This window comes from Aethalodelphis obliquidens, unplaced genomic scaffold, assembly GCF_003676395.1.
Source record: "Aethalodelphis obliquidens isolate GAN/ISIS:26980383/991018 unplaced genomic scaffold, ASM367639v1 scaffold22, whole genome shotgun sequence".
Classification (NCBI taxonomy): domain Eukaryota; kingdom Metazoa; phylum Chordata; class Mammalia; order Artiodactyla; family Delphinidae; genus Aethalodelphis; species Aethalodelphis obliquidens.
Genome location: NW_020837966.1, coordinates 17,481,597 through 17,507,949, shown reverse-complemented (window position 1 = coordinate 17,507,949; position 26,353 = coordinate 17,481,597). Strand labels below are relative to the sequence as shown.

The 26,353-nt window shown below is 39.0% G+C and overlaps 1 protein-coding gene across 6 annotated transcripts in view; it reads right to left on the bottom strand.

The window, feature by feature from the left end:
- Nucleotides 1-1,328: 1,328 nt before the first annotated feature.
- Nucleotides 1,329-26,353, bottom strand: part of MITF (melanocyte inducing transcription factor) — a 224,164-nt gene continuing 199,139 nt past the window's right edge. For 3 of the 6 annotated variants that reach the window (XM_027121377.1, XM_027121380.1, XM_027121381.1), the window contains 5 exons: nt 21,972-22,089; nt 19,187-19,261; nt 13,570-13,645; nt 9,876-10,023; nt 1,329-4,890 (listed from right to left, as the gene is read on the bottom strand). In XM_027121377.1, the coding sequence (XP_026977178.1) occupies nt 4,489-4,890; nt 9,876-10,023; nt 13,570-13,645; nt 19,187-19,261; nt 21,972-22,089 (819 nt within the window). In that variant the 3' untranslated portion in view covers nt 1,329-4,488. The remainder of the gene's footprint in view (nt 4,891-9,875; nt 10,024-13,569; nt 13,646-19,186; nt 19,262-21,971; nt 22,090-26,353) is intronic. The other 3 variants (XM_027121379.1, XM_027121382.1, XM_027121383.1) reach the window with 1 other exon arrangement.

Genomic DNA, 26,353 nt, shown 5'->3' with positions numbered 1-26,353 from the left:
CTGAGGATTTATTATGTGCTGTCAAGCAAAAATTCTAGTGTATTAATTTGAATAGTCTTCACAGGACCACTCTGTGGTAGCTGCTCTTATTATTTCCAATGAACAGAAAGAAAATTGAGACACAGAGAAGCTAAGTAAATTGCTCAAAATCACACAGCTGGAAACGGGCAGAGATGAGATTCAAAATCAGTAACTTTAGCTGAAAGTCCATGCTTTGCCATTCAGGGATATGTATGTTTGTTTTTTAAGTGGGTTTGCTTAATAAAAAATTTAAGAAAGGTAAGTCTGTGGATATGAAATAAAATCATCTAAGCTGTAGGCCAATGTCTGATGTTCAGGTAACAGTTTGGTGGGGTGGGGAGCTAGAGATTAAAGATCCTTATAGACTGTGAAGTGAATGTTTATTAACAGGTCAGAAACCTGGGTTAAAGTCCTGGTACAGACCCCCTGAGGTGAAAAGCCCCAACTTTCAACTTACCCGCTTTCAGTGTGGCCCAGAAAATTCTCTCGTTCAGATACGAAATCTTCCTACTTGTACACGTTTTTAAGACATCACACAATCACATGTCTATGGGAAATATAAATGATTCAACTAACTCTGAAAAAGAAAAGGCTCAATTATTGTATATTACAATTTAAGGGGGAAAAAAATCATGCTTAAGAAAAAGCTGACAATCAGAACAGAAATGTTACGGGAAGTTTCTCGCTCATTTTCTCCAGAGGTTAAACCAGATGATTTTTTTTTTTTTAAGGGCAGAAGTTTAAGGTCTAGCTAGGGAATAAAGACATGTTTTGTCTGACACTTCCCAATTCAAATCCAACATTTATCAAATGATTCTTAAGTACTGTATTTAAAAAAAATTTTAAAAAAAACAGCCAGAAGCTGGCAACCTGGGTATATTAAGCTTTCATTATCACAAATTTGTATTTTAAAAACCCAGTACCTTTTTCGTAAATATGCAAGAGTTTCTCTGACAATTTCTCTCTTTGTAAAGCCACCTCTCACTGAAACATTTAAAATAAAATTCCTATATCTAAAATGAATTCTTGGCATTTGGGACTTTTAAAACTCCCTAAATTCAGAGGGGGGGGGGAAAGCTGCATAATTATAGTTCATCTCAGTGCAAGTCATAAAGTAATCAAAAATCTTTAAAACCAAAAAGTAGTATCTTAGAGTGGCATTTAAAACAAAAAAAGTACTTACTAGCATTTAAATTTTTTTCATGCAATTTGTTATTCATTAAGTCAGAAGAAAATGTGTGCTCCTATTTTTTGATAAAGCAAAAAATATTCAAAATTGGCATTAACTAAACACAATTGGCCACCACTATGTGAAAAACCAAATGCTTTAATGAGGCTATCAAGAACAACAGTTCAGTTATTTCATTGGATACATTAATATCGATCCATAATATACAGTGCTATGGACCATACAGAAATTATTGCTGCATCCAACAGCAGGTGACTAGTATTAACATTACAGTACCAAGCGTCCGCAAGAGACAGTCATTTGTCATTTTTTTTCAAGAAATAGGGATGTTTTTATATACTGTTATCAACATCAACGTTTCCCCAGTGCATTTAAAAAAAATATTAGTAAGTGCATTCCTTTGTGCTTTATTTTATATCTTTTAACTTCCTATGTATTTTATTTGTTCTTATTGCTTTAGTATTTTAAAACAACCAGAAAGAACTTTGTCATCCTATGTATGACCAGGTTGGTTGTATGGTTTTTGGCAAAGTCAGAAGGTTTGGTATTTCCATTGCCATACCCAGAGGCAGGTGGACAAGTTTGGCATTTTGGTCACTCCAAGGCCCAACCCCAAGTCACAATTCTGCACCCAGGAATGGGGGGAGTGGTGTGGACCATTCTCCTTGTCACAAACAGTGAGCTCAAACCACCGCCTCTTGGCTTAGCTAGTCTCTAAGACGCATCCACACTCTAGTTGGCAAAAAAGAAATAAATAAAACCACCCCAGAGATTGCAGCATTCTCCTGAGCTTGCTCACCTTCCCCCTCCCAGAAATTGTGTTAAGAAGGGGATGGAGAAGCAGGCAATGGTGAGCTCAGGAGCTGCGAGCGTCAGGGCAGTGGTACGAGAAGCCATGCTTTCTTTCCACAAAGCCTTCTATAAGGTGGCTTAACCCTGGCCAAATTCCCTGGGCCATGGGTGAGTCAAACTTGCTCTATTTTTAAGAACTCTCTAAATCAGCTAAGGAAAACTAGCATCATATCATCGCGATCTTCGACTTTTGCGCCCAGCTCCCCTCCCCCTATATAAATATGAAGAGAAAAAGAGACACTGCTATGATTGTATCAATGAACACTATGGTACAATTAGCTGTTCATGCAGATTTGCATCACTATTCTAGGAAAAGAGCTGTACAATTAAGGGGGTTGAAAGAATGGGAACTAATTTTCCCTACCCCCTTAAGTCATAAAGCTGTAAAACTGATAGCATCATCAATGTTTCCAAGGATTCTCATGGCCCACCGTGCATGGTAACTATGCGGTTGATTATTTTCACGTAAGCCATCCATTCATACATCTGACAGTCCTTCTGTCTGAACCCTCCAATATCCATCACCAATTCACAGTTGACATTTAAACTGTTTTTCTTTAAAAACACACACACACACACACACACACACAAAAATACCTCCTGAATAAGGTTTCCTGATGAAAGAAGTTGGCACTCTGTCACTAAAATATATTTCATATTAAAAATATATGAAGGAAAATTGGAAGCTCTTATATTGTCTACATAGGCACCATGCTACACGTTCCTCTTGATTATAGATACCATCTTGAGACTTTCTCCTACATTACAGTTCAGTCAGTGCTAGAGACTACTCTGCTATATTTAAGGCACTTCATTCTGAATGGATATGCTTTATACCACTTGCTATTCAACTGTAGGCTGCTACTGAGAAACTCCATTCAACTGCCTGCCTCTTAACACCATTTGTCATCTGTATAGAACATCTAGGCCTGATAGAATATATGTAACACTACTGTTATTGCATAGGACTATACAAGTAGATAATGCACTGAAACTAACTTTACAACATTGCTGTTTGTTAAAATATTGTTATCAAGTAACAGTAATTGGCCAATACAGTATTTCTCTCTTTAAAAACCATTCAGCAGGTTTGCTGAAATAAACCCCAATTTAAACGACCATAACGGGCATATTAACGCTATGGTATCATTCTCCAAGGATATTGCTAGTTTTATGTCACTAAAAATAAATATGTAAGTTGTTTCTCTCTAGAAAGCCGGTTTTAGCCTATTTATACTACAGCTTAAATGTGTGGAAAATAGTTCTGAGTGAGACTGTAATATACAAAATATTCACAAAGCTCTCTTTAAACGCAAGACCTTGCATAAAAGTTTTCTTTCATGTGTGTACAAAGAATGCGGAAAACCACCAGTGAGTTGTAAAAATATTGAAAACTTGCCATTTTAAGATGCGTATTCTTACAAATTAATACAAACATATTGAAAAGAACAATGATAATAAAGAATCTGTACAAATCAAATGAACAGTAAAACATAATTTAAAAATAAAAATAGTAAAGCCAATTAGAAATGTGCCCAGTTTGGTTTTCTTATCAAAAGCGAAATTGAAGAGGAAAAAAAAAAAGGAGGAAAACTTTCAGTGCTCCTCAACATTTTACTTTGAGAGGACGTTAATTTCCATTTCAAAATAAAATATATCTTATGAAAAACTGAATCACACTCACTGATGAGGAAAACTGTAACAGAGCACAGAATGAATGAGAACAAGATGAGGCCCCATGTTTCAGAGCCTTGGTCTATATCTCCCTTCAATTTCAGTTGCACCTAAGGTATCAGTTACATTTTCTAACCAGACAATACACGTGAAAATGGTTGCATTTTTTTTCTTTTATGGAATATAGTATTTCTTTAAATAGTTTGCAGTATAAAGACTAAATGATGCTAAAAGGGTACTGTATCTTTAAGGCAGTACCAATGAATCAATACATTTACAAAATGGAAAAGTGTTAGTATGGATTTCTTCTTCTCTTCCCCACCCTCCTCCTCTCTCTCTTTCTCTTTCTTTTCGTTGCTTTACATTCTTTCAATTAATCTTTACATTTCATTTCCAAGGAAGTCACAGGCATGCAAATAGCAAACCAAGTTTCCCCTGAATAAAAATGGACAGCAATTTCTCTGATGCAAAAATCCTCTTGCTCTGAAAGCCAAAATCTGGGGTGAATTCAGTTCACAGATACTGTACACTACCATACAGTACTTTGGAGGCATTTGTAGTTGTAAAATAGAATATACAAGTCTGTTTCACAAAATTCTAAAAATAAAATATATCCTGGGCTATTGATAAAGCATGAAAAAAAAATTTTCATATTAAAGGAAAATGATCAAGAAAACCCCTTCAGGTAAATTATTAAATCTGCTAATCAAGAAAGGAAGCAGTCTGTGGGAATGCAGAGCAGGGGGAATTTGCTAGCAAGCGTGCTCGGTTTCTTCCATGCTCATACTGCTCCTTCGGCTGCTGGTTTTGGATGCCCCAGGGGACACCGAGGAAAGAAGTGGATCAGTTATGCCAACAGGAGAAAGAGTATCGTCCATGAGGATGTCTTCCAGTTTGGATCCCATTTTCGTGGGAACGCTATAGGCTTGGCTGCTCTCGGTCCCAGCTCCAAAGTTGTTGTTGAAGGTGATGGTGCCGTCTGTGAGATCCAGGGTCGTTGTACAGGTTAGGTCTGCGTGTTGTTGGAGGAGGTCTTGGCTGCAGTTCTCAAGAGCGGGTTCCTGCTTGATGATCCGACTCACCAAATCTGGAGAGCAGAGACCCGTGGATGGAATAAGGGAAAGTCCATGAGCTCGAGCCTGCATTTCAAGTTCCTAAAAGTAAAATAAAAATCAGAAACTTAAAGAGGTGGTGCACAGAGGATTTTAAGACAGTGAAACTACTGTACGATACATGATACTATAATATCGGTTACATGTTGTTATGCATTCGTCCAAACCCAAATGGTGTGCAACGCCAACAGTGAACCCTAATGCCAAGTAGGGACTTTGGGTTATAATGATGTCTCACTATAGGTTCATCTAGTGTTGAAATGCCCCACTCTGGTGGGGATATTAATATTGGGGGAGGCTATATACTTGTGGGAGCAGGAGGTATATGGGAACTCTCCACACCTTCGGCTCAATTTTGCTCTGAACCTAAAATTGCTTTAAAAAGTATTTTCAAAAAATCAGGGACTTCCCTCGTGGCGCAGTGGTTAAGAATCCGCCTGCCAATTCAGGGGACACAGGTTCGATCCCTGGTCCGGGAAGATCCCACATGCCGCGGGGCAACTAAGCCTGTGTGCCACAGCTACTGAGTCTGCGCTCTAGAGCCCGTGAGCCACAACCACTGAGCCCGTGTGCTGCAACTACTGAAGCTCGCGCACCTACAGCCCATGCTCTGCAACAAGAGAAGCCACCGCAAGGAGCAGCCCGCACACCGCAACTAGAGAAAGCCCACACGCAGCAACAATGACCCAACACAGCCAAACATAAATAATAAATTAATTAATTTAAAAAAATCATACATTTGCAAAAAAATAAATTGTTAAAATAAAAATGTTTTGCTCTTTCAAATTAATAAACACCATTTTTCTTAAAGTACATAGAGTATCACTGGTAATACAGTAAATGATTTTTAGGTTGTATATGGATTTTATTATGTATGAAATACAGAGACAGTTTCTCATAGATGTTAATGTTAACAGGGAGGAGAAGTTAAAAAATGTAAAAATAAAATGTCAAAATGTGAGCTGATTGAAGGAAAATAATCAGTAAACAGTACAGGTCTACGCTCCCTACACTGTGCAGAGATATCTACGGGTACTATAATGAACTCCCAGTATTAGATTGTGTTACATTGTTTCCATCACATCGTATCAACACAAAGCCGGGTCTCAGGTAGTTGTTGTGATTAAAAAAAAAAAAAATGAAAAAAAGAAAAAAACAACTCCTGCATGAAAATCAGTGTGGAATGGGAAACAAGGGTGGCAGCGTCCAATCTGACTCCAAGATTGGAAAAGCTGTGCAGTGCCTCACAGGCACACATATCTCACTAGTAAGTAATGTGGTTATTTAAAAATAAAATTAAAATGTGATTTTTCTTTCAATTTATACGTTTTATATTTTCAAATGGCTACTAAGTTGTTAGCACCTAACAAGGAAATGGTAGGTATTTTTTTGGTCTAAGGTGCAGTGAAAAAGTTACTAAGAGATTAAGGGCACTGGGAACTAATAAAGATTGAGTAGTGACGGCCAAAGTTATGAAAATTCCATACACGTAACTGAAGTTTGGGATGCATCATTTAACCCATCTCACCAAGGCAAAGGGAGTTTTTTTGCTTTTTTAAATTCCACAAGAAAGTCCTCAATCTGTTCCTACACTTTCTTCACATCCTTCCTATTATGGACTGAATTGTGTCCCCTCCCCAAAATCCTATGTTGAAATCCTAACCTCCAGGACCTCAGAATGTGACTGTACATGGAGATAGTGTCTTTCAAGAGGTGATTAGGTTAAAATGAGATCCTTAGGGTAGGTCCTCATCTAATATCGGTGAGGGGAGATGAGGACGCGGAGATACACATAGGAAAAGCCACAAGAATAGGAAAACACAGGGAAAAGGTGGCCTAGGAGAGAAGCCACAGAAAAACCAACCCTGCCCACACCTTGATCTTGGATTTCTAGTCTCCAGAACTAGAAGAAAATAAATCTCTGTTGTGTAAGCTGTCTAGTCTGTGGTATATGTAATGGCAGCCCTAGGTGCCTAATTCACTTCCTGAGTGTCAGAGACTTGCCCCAGTGCCTCATTTCAAATACCTTCCAAACAAGCTCTTTTCCTTTTCCCTTTCTGAGAATGCCTAGACCACTCCCCTACAATGAACCGTAAAGACCCCAACTGATCCTGAAGAGCAATTTGCTTCTACAAGCCAATGCCATCTTCCTATGTTTGTGATACAATAAAAATAACAGAATATACATTTGAAGCAAGTCACCTTGCGTCATGAGAGGGGGAAATGTACTCTCCAACAGGACACAACCTTTCAACCTTTGCCCACAAGCCTAGAAACACATGTTCCTGAAAAGTTGTGTTCAGCCTGTATTAAAGGATGTTTGATTAGCAAGGTCTTCCTCGAGATGCAGTACAAGAGATGGGAGCCTGAGATGTCACACCAGTATACGCACGTTCCTTCACACAGTCTCCAGACACACAAGTCTCCTTGGGCATCATTTCAAAGCCCTGGGCTGCTTAATAAAATTGCAGTCCCAGTGATAGTAAGGCTTCATGCTCTTCATTCTGTGAATATTTTTGCATGTATCACTTAGGGTGAAAATGAAAGGAACCCCTTAGGCCCAAGCTGAACACATGCACAACGGTAAGTCTACGCCACATAATAAGAACAGCGCTCTCACACATGTAGTGTGTCTTAAAAAAAAAAGAGTTGGATTAAGAGAGGCATCCATCTTACTCTAATCTTTTGTTGTTTAATTTAAAATATTTACCCGCTGAATAAAGTGTTACTTAGATTGCTAAATAATGTGATAGATCTCACCTAGAGAACTCAGGCTCATTGCACAGCACAGCTTTCCTAATTAATAATGCTTTCCATGATACACAGAAGTTCTAAAGGCTGCTTCACTGACATTGGAAGAAACCAAAGACATCGTCACCATGCAACTTCCAATTCACATTTTTCACGGTATTCGTATTTCACACGAATATATACGTTTGAAACCTTAAAACAAAACCTAGCCTGTCTTTCAACACAGTTATTATATTTTATTATTTGTATAAAGAAATGACGCATTAGTACAAGTTGCTTTTATAAATAGGTATATATACTAAGTACAAGAGACTAAAGACCCGCGTCTGATTACTGAAGACATGGAACATAAAACAAGCAGCAAAAGCCAAAAAGAGAGAAAGCAGGGAAGGGGGATTTTCAAATGACACATAACCTCTATTTCACTACCAAGATTCCAAAAGGCACCCCCTAGAGGAGAACTACCTTCTGCCTCTCTGACCCAGGGCTGAAGATCGCTGCCATGACATGAGAGATGTGACATCTAGAAATGTCAACAGTGTTGTGGGGTATGAACAAGCTTCGAAATCAGCAGTAAACGACTCTGTTAAATAAGTTCATCATTGGGGAATAACCACCACCAGGCAGTCTCTGAAGTGCCGTATACTCTACACTGCTGCTCCACAACCATTGCTCTATGGCGAAACTGGGTAGAAGTGGGTCCATCTACTTAAGAAGAAGATACAACGTCATCGACCCTTACGGGTTGGCTGTGTTCAAAGTCAGCAAGTAAATTAAAATAACCCTAGCCAACTCCTTTAGTCATTAGCAAGGAGTCAGTTTTTCTTTCTCTTCTTCAAGACAGTTCCAGAGGAAGTTGCATCTTTATATTCAGCATGAAAAGCCAAGTGATGACGGAGCACCAGGAGCTGATATTACAGGGATCCCCCAGCTCATGGTTACGTTGGTATGTACACTCCTTAAACTGAATGACAGGTGAATTACATGTATAATTAAAATAGTATTTCTCCCACTAAGAGTATGTAAGCTAAAGATACATATGGTATAACTTCATTATCTGTAACTATTTCTAAAATTTATACCCTGATGATAAGATCTTCTGGGTGTCCCAGGTTCCCTATAAACATGAGCTCTGACCATGGACTGCACCCCACTCAATACTAAGGTATCTTTGTATTTAACAACTACTCTCAATTCTCAAGATTTGCAGTACTTATGGCTATGGACCGAAGTCTATGCCCCCCAAAGTTCATGTGCTGAAACCTAATTCCCAATGTGATGGTATTTGGAGGTAGGGCTTTGGGAGGCGATTAGGTCACAGGCGGGGGGCCTTCATGAATAGCATGAGTGTCCTTATGAAAAGAGACCCCAGAGAGGTCCCTCACCCCTTTTGCCCTGTGAAGTTGCAGCAAGAAGACAGCTATCTATGAACTAAGAAGCAGGCTCTCATCACACAACAAATCTGCCGGTACCTTGATAGATTTCCCAGCCTCCAGAACTGTGAAAAATAAATGTTTGTTGTGTAAGCCACCCAGTCTACGGTGTTTTTGTCACAGGAGCATGAATGGCCAAAGACGTGCTACAGAGTTGCTATGAACACTGAATTAGTGAATGCCGAACCATTGTTCCGGGAGGGAACAGAGGATTAGGGTCCTGCAAGCATCTGCGCACAACATTTCACCAACCAATCAACATGCAACTTTGTTTTATGTGTGTTCCTGTTTGAAGTCACCTTGTTTACTACATATCATTGATTCATTAATATTAAACTCAAGGCCAACAGGACCACAACTCATGCCTGAATGAAACTTCTTTCCATAAGGCACATCACAGCCTTCCTGTGCTTAGGAAGATGTGAAAGCATTTCAGGGCCATGCTCAGAGGCCACTTTAAACAGCAAATCACCCAAAACACCCACAAAAATGTGAAAAACATGGCACTAAATAGACAGCAAAAAAGGACACTTGTTTACAGTAGGGGCTGAAACAAGAAGACAGAGCATCGCTTTGCCCAACCTTAACTTGAAGCAAACGCACCAGCCAAGTCACATTTGCCATGCTGCACATGTCTGCAAATGAGCGTGAAGTGCCACAAGTGTCGATCTGGAGGTTTCAAATAAATTGTTACGAGGAAACAAAATCACAAAGCGGAATCCACAAATAATGAGTACAGACTGTACTAGGACCACATAAATCAACTCCCTCATGGCTCATTATACTTCTCCCATCTTCAAGTCACTAACATGTAGTCACCTTCACCCTGCACACGCCTGGTACCTGTATTCTGAGTAACAAGTGCCGGTTGGCGTGCTCCAGCTTCTTCTGTCTGTTTTCAAGCTCTTTAGCACGTTGCTGTTCCCGTTGCAACTTCCGGATATAGTCCACAGACGCTTTTAAAATGGTTCCCTTGTTCCAGCGCATGTCTCTGGGATGAAAATGGAAGGAAACAGACTGTTTTAGGATTGAAGGCTCCATGAAAATTCAATATTTAGAGCATTCAGTTTCTAAAGACGAGGTAACAATTAGAAGTTGAGAATCGCTATCATTCATTGGGTGCCGGCAACTCGCTGGACACCGTCCACCCATGACTTCTACGTTATCTTCTTTCACCCGGACAGGCGCCTGGAGTCAGAGGGACGTTGTGCACATGTTGAATCAGAGACGATTCAACTTGTCTTCGGTCCCAGAGCTACATGAAGGTGGAGTCAGGGCTTAAATTTAGGTCTGCTGATGACAAAGTCAATACTCTTAAACACTATATTCAATAGTTACAGATTTCTAGGACTATAAAAGTTAACCCACTCAGACAGAATAAGCTATGATTAAAAAAAAATTCTGTGAGATCTCACTACTTGACTGTATGCGGCATAAAAATGGCATCCTTGGGTTTTATCATGAATATTCCCATCAATATCAACCTCTCTCCGATCTCCACCTCCTCAGCTACAAAACAACAATACCGGGCTTCCCTGGTGGCGCAGTGGTTGAGAGTCCACCTGCCGATGCAGGGGACATGGGTTTGTGCCCCGGTCCAGGAAGATCCCACATGCTGCGGAGCAGCTGGGCCCGTGAGCCATGACCGCTGGGCCTGCGCGTCCAGAGCCTGTACTCCGCAACAGGAGAGGCCACAGCAGTGAGAGGCCCATGTACCGCAAAAGAAAACAAAACAAAACAAAAACAAAACAATGATACCATGCTTGTATGAGCAGCCTCATAGGTATGTTGTTAGAATCAAAGGAGGCACTTTATATGAATATGCTGGGAAAAGTTTAGAATGCAGTTCAAACAGTGGAGCAGGCACTGTGTTAAGGACTCAACGTGGTAATTACCATAGCTATCTTTAAACAGCATTTACTGCATGACAGGTACTTTTCAAAGTGCTTTGCAGCTCACTTAATCATAACAACCTTAATCGGTAGGCACTAATATTATCCCCATGTTACAGACTGGAAAACAAAGGCACAGAGAGGTTAAGTAATTTGCCCAAAGTCACACAGCCTGAAAGTGGTACAGCCGGGAAGCCTGGAGAATCTGGTGCCAGACCCCATGCCCTAAACTACTCTTCCTCTTACGTGACTGAGTGCTCAAAACAACTAGACTAGGTAGGAATATTCTGGTCCTCCTTCCCCCTTTTTCTTTTAACAGATGAGAAAAATGAAATATGAGACTTCTTCCCCAAGTCAGACATCCAGTAGGGGACTGTTTTGGAATTCAAACCCAGGTAGCCTGAGTTTGGCGCCTTTCAGTTTTTAAACACTATAGCGCTACTGTATTCCTATATGAGAACATTAAGAATGCCACTAAAATGTAGCTAAAAGTGAGTTGAAAAGTTTAGAGCACCCCAGAAAACAATTAAGAATAGAATTATAACTAACAGTAATATTTTTATAGTGCTTTAAATTAACCTGAGCTCTTTTATAGAAAATATTCATGATGATAATGACAATGATGAAAACAAAAACAATTTAATGTATGGAAAACCTCCTACCCCATAATCTTTAGCTGCTAAAAGGAGATTGGAAGTATCAGCTGGGATGTGTGAATGGAAGGCCATTAAAACAAGCCACCAAGTAATTGATCCTCATATGGGTTAGATGAAGAACAAAACAGAAGCTCTCCCATGGGATGCTGAATTACAGCCCCCAGAGAATTCCCAGGGGTTGATCCCTGGGGTCTGGGCACCAAAGATGGCAACCCAGGGAGGTGTCCTGAGATACTCGGAGTGAGCACAAAGCCAACCCGCTTAATGTTCAGGGCTAAGAAGAAAACAACAGAAACTTCAGCCGCCAGAGAGACATAAAATTATAATGAAAGATGCCTTCACTAGGCCAGTACAGTGAGAGACCACTACTGAAACAGGCAAGCAGCCACTCCGTTTTTAAGAAGAGACTATTCCAACCAGTTTTCTTGGGTTTTACTTCCTTGTGAGACCCAATTAATCAATTATGCTTTGGGGTTTTCAAACTTTTTTTTTTTTTTTTTGCAACGAGAGTGACCCTTTTTTTACACAGAAGTGTAAACAGATCCCTAATATATAAGTCAATAAAAGCAGATCGACTCTAGGTCAGGAGAGGGTATGGGGCTGAGACCATGATCAGCTAGACTATGTCTCTATAGCAGTCCCAAAGTCTGTTCCAGAAACCTGGTATAGGAAAACCCCCATACAGACTGCAGTCCATTTCATCTTGAAACAATGCCTACAATTAAAGATTGTTATCAGTTCAGATTATAAACACACAAGTATTCTAATACAACAGAGAAAGAAGATATGCAAATAGAGGCTTTCACTGCAGCCCCATAATTTCATAATATGTTGCTAAAGAGATCCACGTGCTACAGTTTAAAAGAATATGCTAAAAAGTGAAAGCTGATAAAGAATAGGAAAATGGGAATTCAATTTCAACTATCATGCAAGACTGACTATAGGAAATGAAGGTCACAGCCCCTTCGTAGGATGCATTTGTGCTGCAGAACTGAGATTTTGAATGTTTTGAGTTTCAAAACAGCTTTCCTTGAAACCTGGGAAAGCAAAATGTTGACGATGGAGACTGCGCTTGAACATTCATCAAAACCACCTTAGAATGGGCAATGGTTTTATTTTATTTTGTCACAAATTCCCTGACAATAATGTGAATAGCAAATTTAATAAGCCTTGCATGAATAATGCTTGATTTCATCTTTATATTTTATTAGGTAGCTAAAAGGTCATATTCAAAGGCTAATTTCATAGACTGCCTGTGGGAGCCATTAAAATGTATACATCTTCGAGCCCCTCACTACAAATGGGCCAATTTCTAATGGATAAAAATTGTGTATTTGTTGTCCTATTTGCTGACATTGCTAGTAGGAAAAGTATCTTTACAACCGTTATCTCTGAAAGAGTGGCATGAGAGACTGAAAGCTGAAATCCAAATTAGCTGACCTGTGCTTATAAGAGGATTAAAACTTACTCTTTTTCCTAGATTGGCAATACAAAGGGCATGTAATTTTTGGGGAAAAAATTGACCATTTGTCTGCTGAATACTGTTAAACTTGAAATCTCCAATATCAGCTCTCCATGCCTACAGATATTGTATGAGTTTGTTGGCAAACAAATAGCTAACAAATCTTGCTTTATCAGCTACTGAAATCTCTGTCCTGCATGAACTGATAAAAAGAATTTTTTTAGTAGTTCGGTGTTTAGTTGCCAAGGATTCTCAGATTTCAGGAAGTCACTTCCTCACATCCAAAGCTGAACAGCTCATGTCCAATAATACTTTTGAACAATCCAGTTCATTTCTCTCGAAATTTCAGATTTCAATTTCAGTTCATTTCTCTTGAAATTTCAGATGTCAAAAGAAAGGCGTAAGAAGTATTCACAAATGGAACAAAGGGAGGGGGGGTACTTCTTTAGTTTTTATAACTGTGTGCTTTTTGCAACATATGAAAAAACATTAAGGTACGAAAAAATATACAATGCAATTGTACTCACGGATCATTTGACTTGGGAATCAAAGTACCTAGTTCCTTAATGCGGTCATTTATGTTAAATCTTCTTCTTCGTTCAACTTCAAGAAAAAAGCACAGGAAAGGGCTATTAGTAATGGTGACATGTACGCATTTAGCATATCTCATTAAAGGCACGTGCATGTTAATCCTGCTGAGTCAGGACAACAGAAACGAATCTGTATTTCCTGGTTATTCTCCTAGTTTTGGTACTGAAGATAAAGCCCTTTAAAAAATGAGCTAGCTTTGTATAGAGCTTTATCATTTACGAAGCCCTGAGATTGTAAATTCTCATTTGACTCTAGTAACTCCTGAAATTGGAGTTACCATCCTCAGTTACAAATGACAAAACTACCTTGGTGATATTGGGGATCTGACAAGGACACCCAGCAATAAGTGGAGAACAGCCTGTACTCAGCCCTGATCCTCCAGACCAGGGGCAGCAAGCTTTCTGCAAAGGGCCTGATAGTGAGTACTCTGTGGGCCAAATAGCAAAATTAAGCATATTATTAGGTACTTACACAGCAAGAGAGAAAACAGATTTCCACAAATTTTGTGCTAAGAGAATTCAAAATGTAGTAATATTAACTAGATACAATTTTTGTATCTAGTTTACTAGCAAGAAACATTGGATGCTGAAATTTGGATTTTATATAATTCTCACATATCACAAAATATTATTCGCACTTTGATATTTTAAAGCCATCTAAAAATGTAAAAAACATTCTTAGGCTACAGGTCATACAAAAACCCCTCCTCTAGCCCAGTACTGCCCAAGAGAAATATAATGCAAGTTTCGTATGTAATTTTTAGTTTTCTAGTAGTCACATTAAATAAGGAAAAAGAGAGAGGTGTAATTTAATAGTTTCATTAAACTCAGTCTATCCAAAATATTATAATTTCTACATGTAAACTATATAAAAATTTATAAACTAGATATTTAATATTCTTTTCTTTGTACTAACTTTTCAAAATCCAGTGTCTATTTTACACTGACAGCATGCCACGATTTGGACTAGTCACATTTCAAGTGCTCAATAGGCAGACGTGTCCAGGGGCGACAGTACTGAATACAATAATCCTAGAAGTCAAGCATCTGTAACTGTACCATGCATCCTAACAGCATTCTTCTTTTATAAATCCAGCTGTATGTTCAACTAAATTATCATCTTCTCACAGGAGGGTGAAACAGTAGGCATATGAGTTAATAAATGTTTTTAATTTACCTAGCCTGACAAATAAATTCCAAATAACTTAAAGTCTAATAAATTGGATTAAAGATATTAATATTTTACTTTACACATATTAAAACCTAACATATATTTATATTTGACTCACTAATATTGTGCACACTTAGGTAAATAATATTATTCACTACTTTCTCAATATATATTGCATTTTTTCTTAGCTGAATGATTATTTCTATGATTGAATCAGCTATGTATAATACTGCCTTATTATCAGACTTTTATAAAATAGAAACAGTAAGTGATGCTAAATGGCTCTGAAGAAGAAATTTTTGGACCTCTGATCTTCTAGCTAACTTCCCCCAAACTCTGAAGTATGCCATGTTTTCTTACTTTTTCCAAGCATATAATAATCATAAAAAAAACAAACAATACTGAAACACATGAAATGAAATAAAAATCCCCGATGATCCAGATACCACCACTGCAAAATCTGTTATATATCCTTTGTGATTATTTTTATGTTCTAAGAATAAACACACACGTGGCCTAGATGTGCGCCCAGGACACAGTTCTCAGGACTCTACTCGGTCTACATTCACTTCCGGGTGACCCCATTTAGTCTCATGCTTTTAAATACCACATATACACTGATGACTCCCATACTTGTATTTGCAGCCCAGTCATCTCCCCGGAACTCCAGACTCATAAGTCTGACTACTAGATGTCTCCATATGGAGGTCCAACAGGCAGCCCCAGCATTCCAAACTTGAGCTCCTGGTCTTTCCCACTCAAATAGCTCCACCGGGCTTCCCTGGTGGCGCAGTGGTTGAGAGTCCGCCTGCCGATGCAGGGGACATGGGTTCGTGCCCCAGTCCGGGAAGATCCCACATGCCGTGGAGCTGCTGGGCCCGTGAGCCACGGCCGCTGAGCCTGCGCGTCCGGAGCCTGTGCTCCGCAACGGGAGAGGCCACAACAGTGAGAGGCCTGCGTACCGCAAAAAAAAAAATAAAAGCTCCACCCACGGGCTTTCTCAACTCACTTACTGTAACTCCATCCTTCCAGTTGCTTAGGCCAGAACCTTGGCATCAATTCTGTACCTCTATTTCTTTTATCAATACATCCCACACTTGATCCATCATCAAAATCTGCTAGCTCTACCTTTGAAATATTGCCAGAACCTGTCCACTTCAAACCTTCACTGCTACCTGAATAGAAGTCACCATCATCTCTTGCCTGGATTATTGCAATCCTCCTGAGTGGTATCTCTGCTTCACCCATGCCCATCACTACCTACCCCCGTTAGTCTAACTACAACACAGAAGCTGTTAAAACATAAGTCAGAGCCTGCCAATCTCTTGCTGAAAACCCTCCTATCGCTTTCCCTCTCACCGAGACAAAAACCCAGTCCTCAAGGCGTCCTCCAAGGATCTGGGGGCTCCCACCTCTCTGACCTGATTTCTACTCATCTCCCACTGTGACCACACTTTCTACGGTGACTCCCCTGTGCTCCCCCCACCCTCAGCCTTATGGGCCTAGCTCTTCCTCAACCAAGCCAGACACACTCCCCACTTTAGGACCTTCTACTGCTGTTCCACCTGCCTGGGACACTCTTCCCGCAGATATGTGAATGGCTCTGCCCTCACCTCCCTCAGGTGAGGTGACCCAGATTTACCCATGAGCCTTCCCTGACTACCTATTTAGGAGTGAACCACCACTTCCCATCCTGACCCCCTTGTCTGCACTATGTCTCCTCAAAGAACTTTCTGCCACCTAACATCTACATACTTCTTTCTTCCATTCATTTATAGAGCTCTACACCATCTAATATCTGCATACTTTTGTTTGTTTATTTATTTGTATGTTTATTCATTGAGGCATTCCGAGTACCTATATGAGCCTAGCACACAGTAGGCCCCCAACAACTATGTATTGAATAAAGAATGACATTGTTAAAGCAGAATTACACTAAAATCCATTCTGCATCTATCTTTTCTCACTCAGCAGCATATTGTTGACACCTTTCATCGTCAACATTTGTATGTACTGCATTTTATTTTTAATTCAGTGCCTACCCTCCCCAATTATAAAAGTGATATGAGCTTGCAAAAATTTGCAAAACATGCAAATATGTATACAGAAAAAAGTAAAAGCAAACTCTTTACACCACCCAACATTTTTTGCCTGAGGAAATTGTCAATGATAAGGCTGACTCCTAGATCTTCTTACACACACACACACACACACACACACACCCATACAGTGTTTTCTTTTTTACATAATTGGACCCTATACATATTATTCTGCAGTTTGCTCTCTTCACTCAGTAATAGATTGTAAACAAGTAAAACAGATCAACCCCATTCTTCTTAAGAGGCACTGAGTGTCCCTCATAAGGATGTACCATGATTTATGTACAAATCCTCTACTGATGAATATTTAGACTATTTCCAATTTCTCCCTCTTTTTCAAAGGTATAATGACTATTTTTGCCAATGCTCGCGTGTACTTTTTACTCCTATCACAGTACTTATCCGAAGCTGTAAAACGACCTGCGTGTATCTGACCGCTCATCTATTCTGTCTGCCCCTGACTCTAATGTAAGCTCCTCAGGGTGGGAGACCTGTCTATCTGGTTCACTTCTGTAGAAAAGTGCCTTGTACATAATGGGGCTCAAAAAGTAGCTATGAGTGAATAAATGAATGTATTCTTTTGCCTATTTTGGCAAGGACTCTTACAAGATAAATTCCTAGAAGAGGAAAAGCTATGCCAATGGGCAAGTGAAACTTGAGTATTAATTTCCAACAGTTCAATGAGATCTTAAGGTTGTTTTATAGCCCTCAGAGTTGATCATATTTACACTTTACGGACAACCCTGAACTTGAGAGTTTAGGTGACTAAGTAAAGGCGGATTATGTTTTTCACAACATCCAACTTAGTTTCCACATTTCAGTTAGGAGAAATTATCATTATCTCATTTCTAAGGTATTTTAAAAGAAGAAATATCTTACAGTAAAATTACTTTGAAGCCAGAGGAGACCTTAGAAATATTAGTTGAAATCTCTTGGTTAAAAGATGAGGAAAGCTTCTTCTAAGTGAAACAGGAACTGGGAAGGGCAGGATCTATTAAAAGAAGAAACGCACACACAACCTCCTTCCCCCAAGGACCTAGTGATTCCAATTCTTAGCATTTAATCTGGAGAAACAAACTCCCCTGTACACAGAGAGGCATGTCTGCAAATGTTCACTGTGGCACTGTTTATAATAGAGAGAAACTAGAAACAACGTGAACACTTAGCAGTACGAGGATTATGAAATATCACAAGTTACACTGGGGAATACTATGCAACAGCTTTTTAAAAGTAGATAGATCTAGATGAATAACAGCAGAAGGTCTTCAGGACATACTGGTGACTAAAGAAGCAGGCAGTAACAGATACAGACAATGCGATACTGTTTGTGTTAAATCATACACAAAACCATTCTATTATAACCTCTGCATGCAAGTGTAAGGGTGTATGTTCTTAAATACTTGGAAAGAGGTTGGAAAGACAAACAGCAAATTGAAAAAAAACCCAACAATGATTATTTTTAGGAATCAGAGAACTCTGGCCTTATTCTATCATTTTTATAAGGACAAAGTATTTATACATAACTTATATCCTTAAAAATCAGTTTAAGAAAAAGAGGATGGGGGCAAGAGATGAGAAATTCATACACACACAAACTATTTTCTACTTCCAAGCCCAATCCCTTTTTTATTTTCAGCCTCTTTCACTTGTTTATGAAACAAAAAATCTTAACTTTTCATAGGAAAAAGCTTAAACATGTGACCAAGAGTAAATTAAGCACGTAAAAAAAAATAATTTTAAATGTTAGAAAACCTCTTTTTTAAGTCACAGGTAAAGTCAGAAATTTAGGAGGCTTCCTCATGTCACCCAATGTCTCCCCTCCAGATGTTTAATTTTTTTCTTTTAAATCTCACTGGAGAAGGTGATCCCATAATCCCCTTTTTTTAATAAGTTCCAGTGTGAGCAACTTATATTTGGGTAGGTGGGGATCAAGACTCCCTCTTACCAAAAAAAAAAAAAACCCCCAAAAAACAAAACAACAAACTCCTCAAGATACTGGAAACGTGTGTGCGTGCGTGCGTGTGTGTGTGTGTGTGTGTGTGTGTGTGATTCAACTTGATCTGTGTGTGTGTGTGTGTGTGTGTGTGTGTGTGTGTGTGTGATTCAACTTGATCTGAGATTACAATACAGGGAAAATTATATACTTTGGTCTCTCCAGAAAACGATTTTCTTCCATAAAAGGTACCTTTAACAGGTGAAACCAATTTTCCTCCAAAATGTCTGGAAATTTTTTGATATAACGGGAAACATGGACTCCAATATAATGAACATAAAACCAACTTACTCAAGTTGTGATTGTCCTTTTTTTGTCTCTCTTTGGCCAATGCTCTTGCTTCAGACTCTGTGGGAAAAATATGCGCTGTGCATGTGAATGAAGTCATTAGAAATTAGAATTGTTCAAGGCACACCACAGTGTAAACTACAAAACACCTATTTTCTAAAGCAATGGACACTTATATGACTTGAATAAAAATAGGGTTTTAAAATTTTTGACTTTTAAAAGGCTTGCATTTTTTTCCAAAAGCAACATATATCAAATAAATGCAAAAACTCAGCTTCTACAGAATGGCAAAAGACCAGTAACAAAGATGTCTGACAGGCTGTAAACATACAGGTACAAATAAGAAAAAAATAAATAACTAGAAACTATGGGAATTTGCTGTTCATAGTGTATTATCAGGAGTCAAATTTTCTTTTCAGGCAATAGATCTTTTCAGTCTTTCTCTGATATGTTACGAAGGTATGAAAACTAAGCCGAGAGGCTTCCAAATTGGATCTCTAACTGATTAATGGAAATGAACTCATTATTTAAGAACTTGGAGCCGGGTTTTGTCAGAACCTGCTAGAATGAAATGATTCAATGACTCTTAGGGGCAACTACTTACTAGTCTGAGTTTATAAAAACAAAAATAGGCATAGGGTACAGAGGCATTTAGTAGCAACTCCATTAGGAAAAGTCTATTTGCATAGCAACTCTGGTGAGATCTCTGTGATAAGGGATTACTTTCCGCCTTACAGAGAGCAAAATAAAACAAGGAAAAAAATGTTATTTCACTAATCCCGGGATTCAGGAACCTCTGTTATTTCCTTTTCAGAAGTGATATCCAAAACGTCACACTATCATTTCAGAACTTTATTTCAAAATAGAAATCTTTTCAGCATTACTTATAGCATATATTTATTATATGGCTATTATTATATGTATTTATATAGATAGATAGATAAATAAATAATTCAGAAGCTGAATTATTTCAGTTAGGAAGGTCAATCCAAATCATTTCTTTTTTTTTTTTTTACCTCTCACATAGAAGCATGACAGGCAGCTTTTATTCACACACCCTCTACTTCAGTATCTTAACTTTTTTATTGTTTTCTTTTTGCCCACCCCACCCTGTGGTTCTCTGCCTGTCACCCTCAATCCACCAACTGTGGACCAACTCTGGTCAAGGCAACCAGTGAACGCCTTTGCCAACTAGTGGCAGCAACCACATCCTTCCCACTGAGGCTGGCCTCTTGGCCTTGGGGAGGAGGGCTCTCTTCCAAGTTTGGGCACTCCCCTGCAGCCTTAGGGTATTCTTTAGTTTTTTCCTCTCTTAGTAGCTGCTTGCCTGTACTTGACTGATAATTATTTTAAAGCTTCCCTGTTCCAATCCCTGTGTGGTTTCTGCTTCCTGACTGGACCCTAATTCAGGTGGGAAAACTGGACTTCACAAAGATAATGTTTTTTCCTCTTAGGTCAGATTTGCTGACTCCCAAGCCTATTCTGTTTTGTCTACATTAGGCTACCTCCCAAACTATCAGTGGTCTGAACCTCATTTCCTGTCCCTTTTCTCCTTTTCTTGCCATTTTACCCTTGTCCAGTCTGTACTGGTCATTTTCTAAGATACCAGTGACTCTAGAAGTATATTGTCTGTTATATCTGCCTTTTTAAAAAATTTAATAAATGTATATCTCTTTCACCCATTTCCTCCTCCTACCCCCAGCTTCTGTTGTTTTCTTTTCTTTTTGAAGAAACAATCATATACATAATTCAAAACTCCACTTTGCACTCAGGAACTTTACACATGTCACTCTAACCATATTTTACCATTATTTAATACAGATTTCATTCAGCTATCTTTTCTAAGACTTCATTGTACTTTTCCTTCCTGTACAGTACCTACTTGTTTGTTGGCTTTTGATGGTTTTTATGTATTAATTAATCATCTTTTTTTAAACCAAATCAATGGTTTTTTTAAAAAAATTCTTTCTCCTGCCACGATTTTCTGAAGTTTTTTTTTTTTTCAAGACACCCTTGAACAGAAGAGGAATTTTCTGCACCAAATCTATATTCCATAGTCTCAGTCTATTCACCCAATCCTGTAGGATGCAAGGATCAAATAACAAAAAGGGGGATGAGGTGAAGGCCATAAAACCCAGCATGTTGGAATACCAGTTCTAATACAGTTTCATCATGTTTTAATGGCCAAATGCCTTCCCTAAAGTGTTAAACAGAAATGGAGAAATAGGTAATTTCACACTTGCCTCAAGAACAAATGATACCCATTGCTCCATTTGATGATTTATTTTTTCACTCCGTGTAACAACTCTTTTGCACATGATACAGCAAAAATAACAGGAGGCATCTGAAGATGTAAGAAATATATTCTTACCCTATCCCAACTGTGGGCTTGAATGTGTGTCAAAGGAAAATTCAGACCAGGGTTCTCAAACTCAAAGGTTTCTAGGGGCCGAGCAACTAAGGAAAACACCAGATGGGGAGAGACATCTCATAATTGAAAGTGTTGCCTGCTGCCCTCACCCCAAAGGGGACAGCAGCCATAAACACAATAATGGGTGTCATGGAGTTACAGAAGCCTGATTCCCAGTATCTCAAGAAATACTGGAAACAAAGATTTTCAAAGATACATCCTCTATCTTAAAATATGGCTCAATGTTTTAACCACTGCATAGACCTAAAAAAGTATGTCTGCGAGTTGGAAATACTTCTGGAGGTCACTATTTGGATAACTTTGCTTACCAGAAAATTAACAGAAAATCTCTAGTAAGAGATTTTGCTGGGTATTTACCTGAGAGCTCCCTTTTTATGTTGGGAAGGTTGGCTGGGCAGGAGTTGCTGATGGTGAGGCCCGGTGGTGGCAGGCCTTGATTCCCATAAAGGTCAATCAAGTTTCCAGAGACAGGTAACTAGAGAGAGAAAAAGAGTAACGGAAATGAATTGTTGAACGATTCCTAAGTTATTCAGCTAAAACCCATATCCTATTCCAGACTTTATTTAAAAGAAATGATTTGATGTAAAAAGATATTTTTTAACATAGGAAAAGATGAGATGTTTACCTTTTCATTCTTTCACAGATATATGGTCTCCTTAGGGGGTTCCCCTTAGTGACAGGAAAGGAGGCAGAATCTCACGCCCATAAAATCACCCTGCTACCCAGCTTATAGGTTTATTTTGAGCATGGAGACAAAGGATAACGTGCGAACTCATTATTTAGCACATGTAGTAGCTTATAGAAGACACCCAGTAAATATTGTCTATTATTATAGGTAGGGTTATATGTGGCATGGCTTTGTTACCAAATCACGATTTTCATCAAAGTCAACTTTTTTCCTTCCTTCTCTTCCTCTCTCCCTTCTTTCTTTCTCTCTCTTTATAAGGAAAAGCAATTAACAGTGTTTTCTTATTTGAAAAGAAATGGTTTCCTTACTGCTAAAAAGCTATTTTCCTTGAAACTGAAATCTTTCACAAAGCCACAAGAGGGAGCCCACTGGCTTTCATAAAAGAACAAAACTTTACGTTTGGGAAAAAAAAAAAAAAAAAGAATGAAAGAAATATTTAGCTTTCCTAAACTATCTTATGAGTGTTTGTCTCTTGTTCTGAATTGAATATTTTCAAGTAATGAACCTGTTTTTTTCCCAACAATGAGTTCCCCTTGCAACATATGCATTTTCCTGTAACTAGTTCACTGTCATGAGTTTGATGCACCCGTTTTTGTAGATGAAAGAGATCCAAGACATTTCCTCTTGCCACTCCTTGAAATAAAGTTCTAAATATTAATTGTTGGGAAATAGGTGGCTTCACTATTTCCACGGCAGACACTTCCCATTTCCAGCTTAACTTAAATAATTTCTGTAACTATTATTACCAGGTGAGATTTTATGTCATTCAGCCCTTCCCTTACTTGATTATAACACTCCAAATCTGAGAAAAGTAAATTTAGATAACATTTAAGTATGATTAAACTGTTTAGTAATCAAGAGGTACCTGGTAAAGGCTGTACCACAATACAACACATTTCACTCTTTCAAATAACCACTAACATACAGATGAAATTATACCATGAAATATAGAATCAAATGTGTTTCCCCTCATGGGTAGCCATCAGCCACTGTATTCCTATCATGGCTTCTAAATAAATACTCTATGAACTAAACTCCTAGCTAGAGAGATGGGGGTGGGCTGTGCACAGAATAAGGTATTTTCCAACACGTTAATATGACATTTGCTCTGATATAATTGGGGTTGGGGGCAGGTAGCACAGACAGATCAGCAGGGCACATCTCTCTTCTCCACTCAGTCTTTTGCTCCTTTGTGAAGACAGCATCTAAATCATGTACATAAAATGGATTACACATATCTTACTATACATATGCATATGAACAATGCATTGTGATAATGTAAAATGCCCTTGAACCACATTTCAAGGGCCTCTAGCTAAGGAACTGATAAAAAAAAAAGTGACTTTGATTATTAGCTGTCATTTCACTTAGTGGTTTTATACGAAATAGGTCACCTTCTCAGGGTCAGCCTTGCCCTGTGTGTGTTCAGTTTTATTCTTGTCCAACTTAATACAGCAAAGTGAAAGGTGCTCATATGTCTCAATACAGCACTGTACAGTCAGAGAGTCAAAACTTACAAAGCTGGTATGACATCTGGTAACCCTTCTAGATTCCAAAGCTTTATCCTCCCATCCTGGAATTTTAGATTTGGGAAGAACTACCAGGTATTAATAAACCAAGAATGTGACTTCAGATTCAATGCCACAAGCTAAAAACAATTGTTTCCATACCTCAAGAAATATAGATCATATATATTATGCTTCATATGCAAATTGTATGCAAAGCATGTAACTGTGTTATTATGATAATTTGTTAGAGATAAACAATAGGCAAGTGATAAATGCAACTAGCTTTTTAAAAAAAAACCCTCTAAGTCATCACTGGATCTATATTGAACAGATATCTTCTATTATAAACTTCTCCAAGACAAGAATATATTTTCTAACCACAATGTAAAGGAAGATGTTATATGTACATATATTTAATAAATGCAGACTCACAGAAAAAGACGGTCAAAAACTCAAAAACTAGGAAGAAGACAGAGACAAAGACACAAGGGGCAGGATGGAAACAGAAAGAGAGAGACACAAACCCAAGAGGGGGAGAGAGATGGATGGAAAAGTAGGGTGGAAGTGGGGGAAACCCAGAAAGGAATGGATTGGGAAGGGGTTAAAAACTGCAGAGAAGATTGCCTGGACTGACAGCAGTGCTGACCAAAAAGAGAGATGAATTAAAATCTCTATAACAAGACGCCTTATCGGGCACTCCACTGAGGTCAAACCTCATTACTTCCAGTTGAAAAAGCAGCTGATAACCCTCTGGAGAGTTCTCTAAAAGATTTCCTGCTTCGGCTGCTTTTCCAATACTTGCTGGTTAGGAGTGGGCAGTGGAGAGTCTGCTGGAATATTTTGCTGGGGAAAATTTAATTTTGTGGGCGCCTACTCTGAGCCAGGCACAGAAGTAGAAAGGCACTTTGTGTAGCTTATCTTGCTGACTCTACAAAAAGGAAAGTCTCGCTGTGTCTGAGTGGAGGTTTTTGATAGGAGGTTCACATTGCATGTTAATTGTAGTATTTGGGGGGCAGGATCAACCTGCTGATGATAACCAATTAGAAACTGCACTTTTCAATTAATCTCCAACTAAACCTGAGCAAATAAAAACCCAGGTGCTCACTAACCAAGTGTGGATACTCAAATTTAGAAATTCACAGTACAGTCATTTACCGCCTGGGCTTAGGAGTCAGAGACCCGGGTTAGAACCTGCCTGTCATTGACCTGCTATATGATATTAACCTCTCTGAGGTGAGACGTCCCTCTTTGAAAAGTGGCAATCATATCACCCATCTCACAGGGTTTTGTAAAATGTAAACGAGATAAAAGTAGGTGAAACAGGGCTTCCCTGGTGGCGCAGTGGTTGAGAGTCCGCCTGCCGATGCAGGGGACGCGGGTTCGTGCCCCGGTCCGGGAAGATCCCACATGCCGCGGAGCGGCTGGGCCCGTGAGCCATGGCTGCTGAGCCTGCGCGTCCGGAGCCTGTGCTCCGCAACGGGAGAGGCCACAACAGTGAGAGACCCGCGTACCACAAAAAAAAAAAAGTAGGTGAAACAGAGTATCTGCTTCTTAAGTGACTGACAAACTGCTATGTGTAGTAATATAGTTTTCTGGAAAGTGCCGTATACCCAGTCTACAGTTTTTGGACAGTCAAGCTAATTTTCACTTTGATCAACAAAACTGTCTGCCATGTTAATTGCCAAGATTGCCCGTTGACCACTGCACCAATTTATTGGACTGCAATGCAGATCTAAGCACAGAAATAAGGGGATCTGCAGAGCTAAAGTGACCACTCACTACCCTAAATCTTCTTCATTGGGGATGATTTTGCTCCTTTCCGCAGGGGACATTCGTCAACGTCTAGAGACACTTTTGGTTGTCATAGTGGGATGGCAAGGTGCGAATGACATCCAGTGGTTAGAAGCCAGGGATTCTGCTAAACATCCTACAATGGACAGGACAGTCTCCATAACAAAGAATTATCCATCTCAAATGTCAATAGTACCAAGGTTTGAAAGACTCAGCTCTAAATGATGGCTTATGCTCTTTGTATTAATGACTGTTACTTGTTGAAGCTACTCAGAGGAAGGCTGATTAAAATAATATGGCTTTCTAATTAGAAATGAGTCTCCTAGCCATGCAAATTTAAGAAATGATTCTGTGGTTCCCCGTCTGAATTAGAAAAATCTCCTCATAAACACGGTTAACGTCAAAATTAGGTCAAAATAACACCTTTGGAGCTAAGGAAGAGGAAGAGGCATCTTCTGTTAACATGGATATATTGTGTCTTTGCTGAGTTTTTATCTAGCACATTAACTTGATGGACAAGATTTCACTTCCAGTGCACAAGCTACACAATGGACAGATGAAAGCCGCAACCTAATTAGGACAAATAAAGAGAAGGTAGACACACGTGGGTATGTGCCCTAAACTTGGTCTGAATCAAGTTCTTCAGGGCTCTGCTCTACCAAAATGAATATTTTTCCAAGTAAATGATAATTGTAAAATGTTATTATTTTTCTCTCTGGATGGTCCCCTTCTCTGAATATCAATTGAGCACT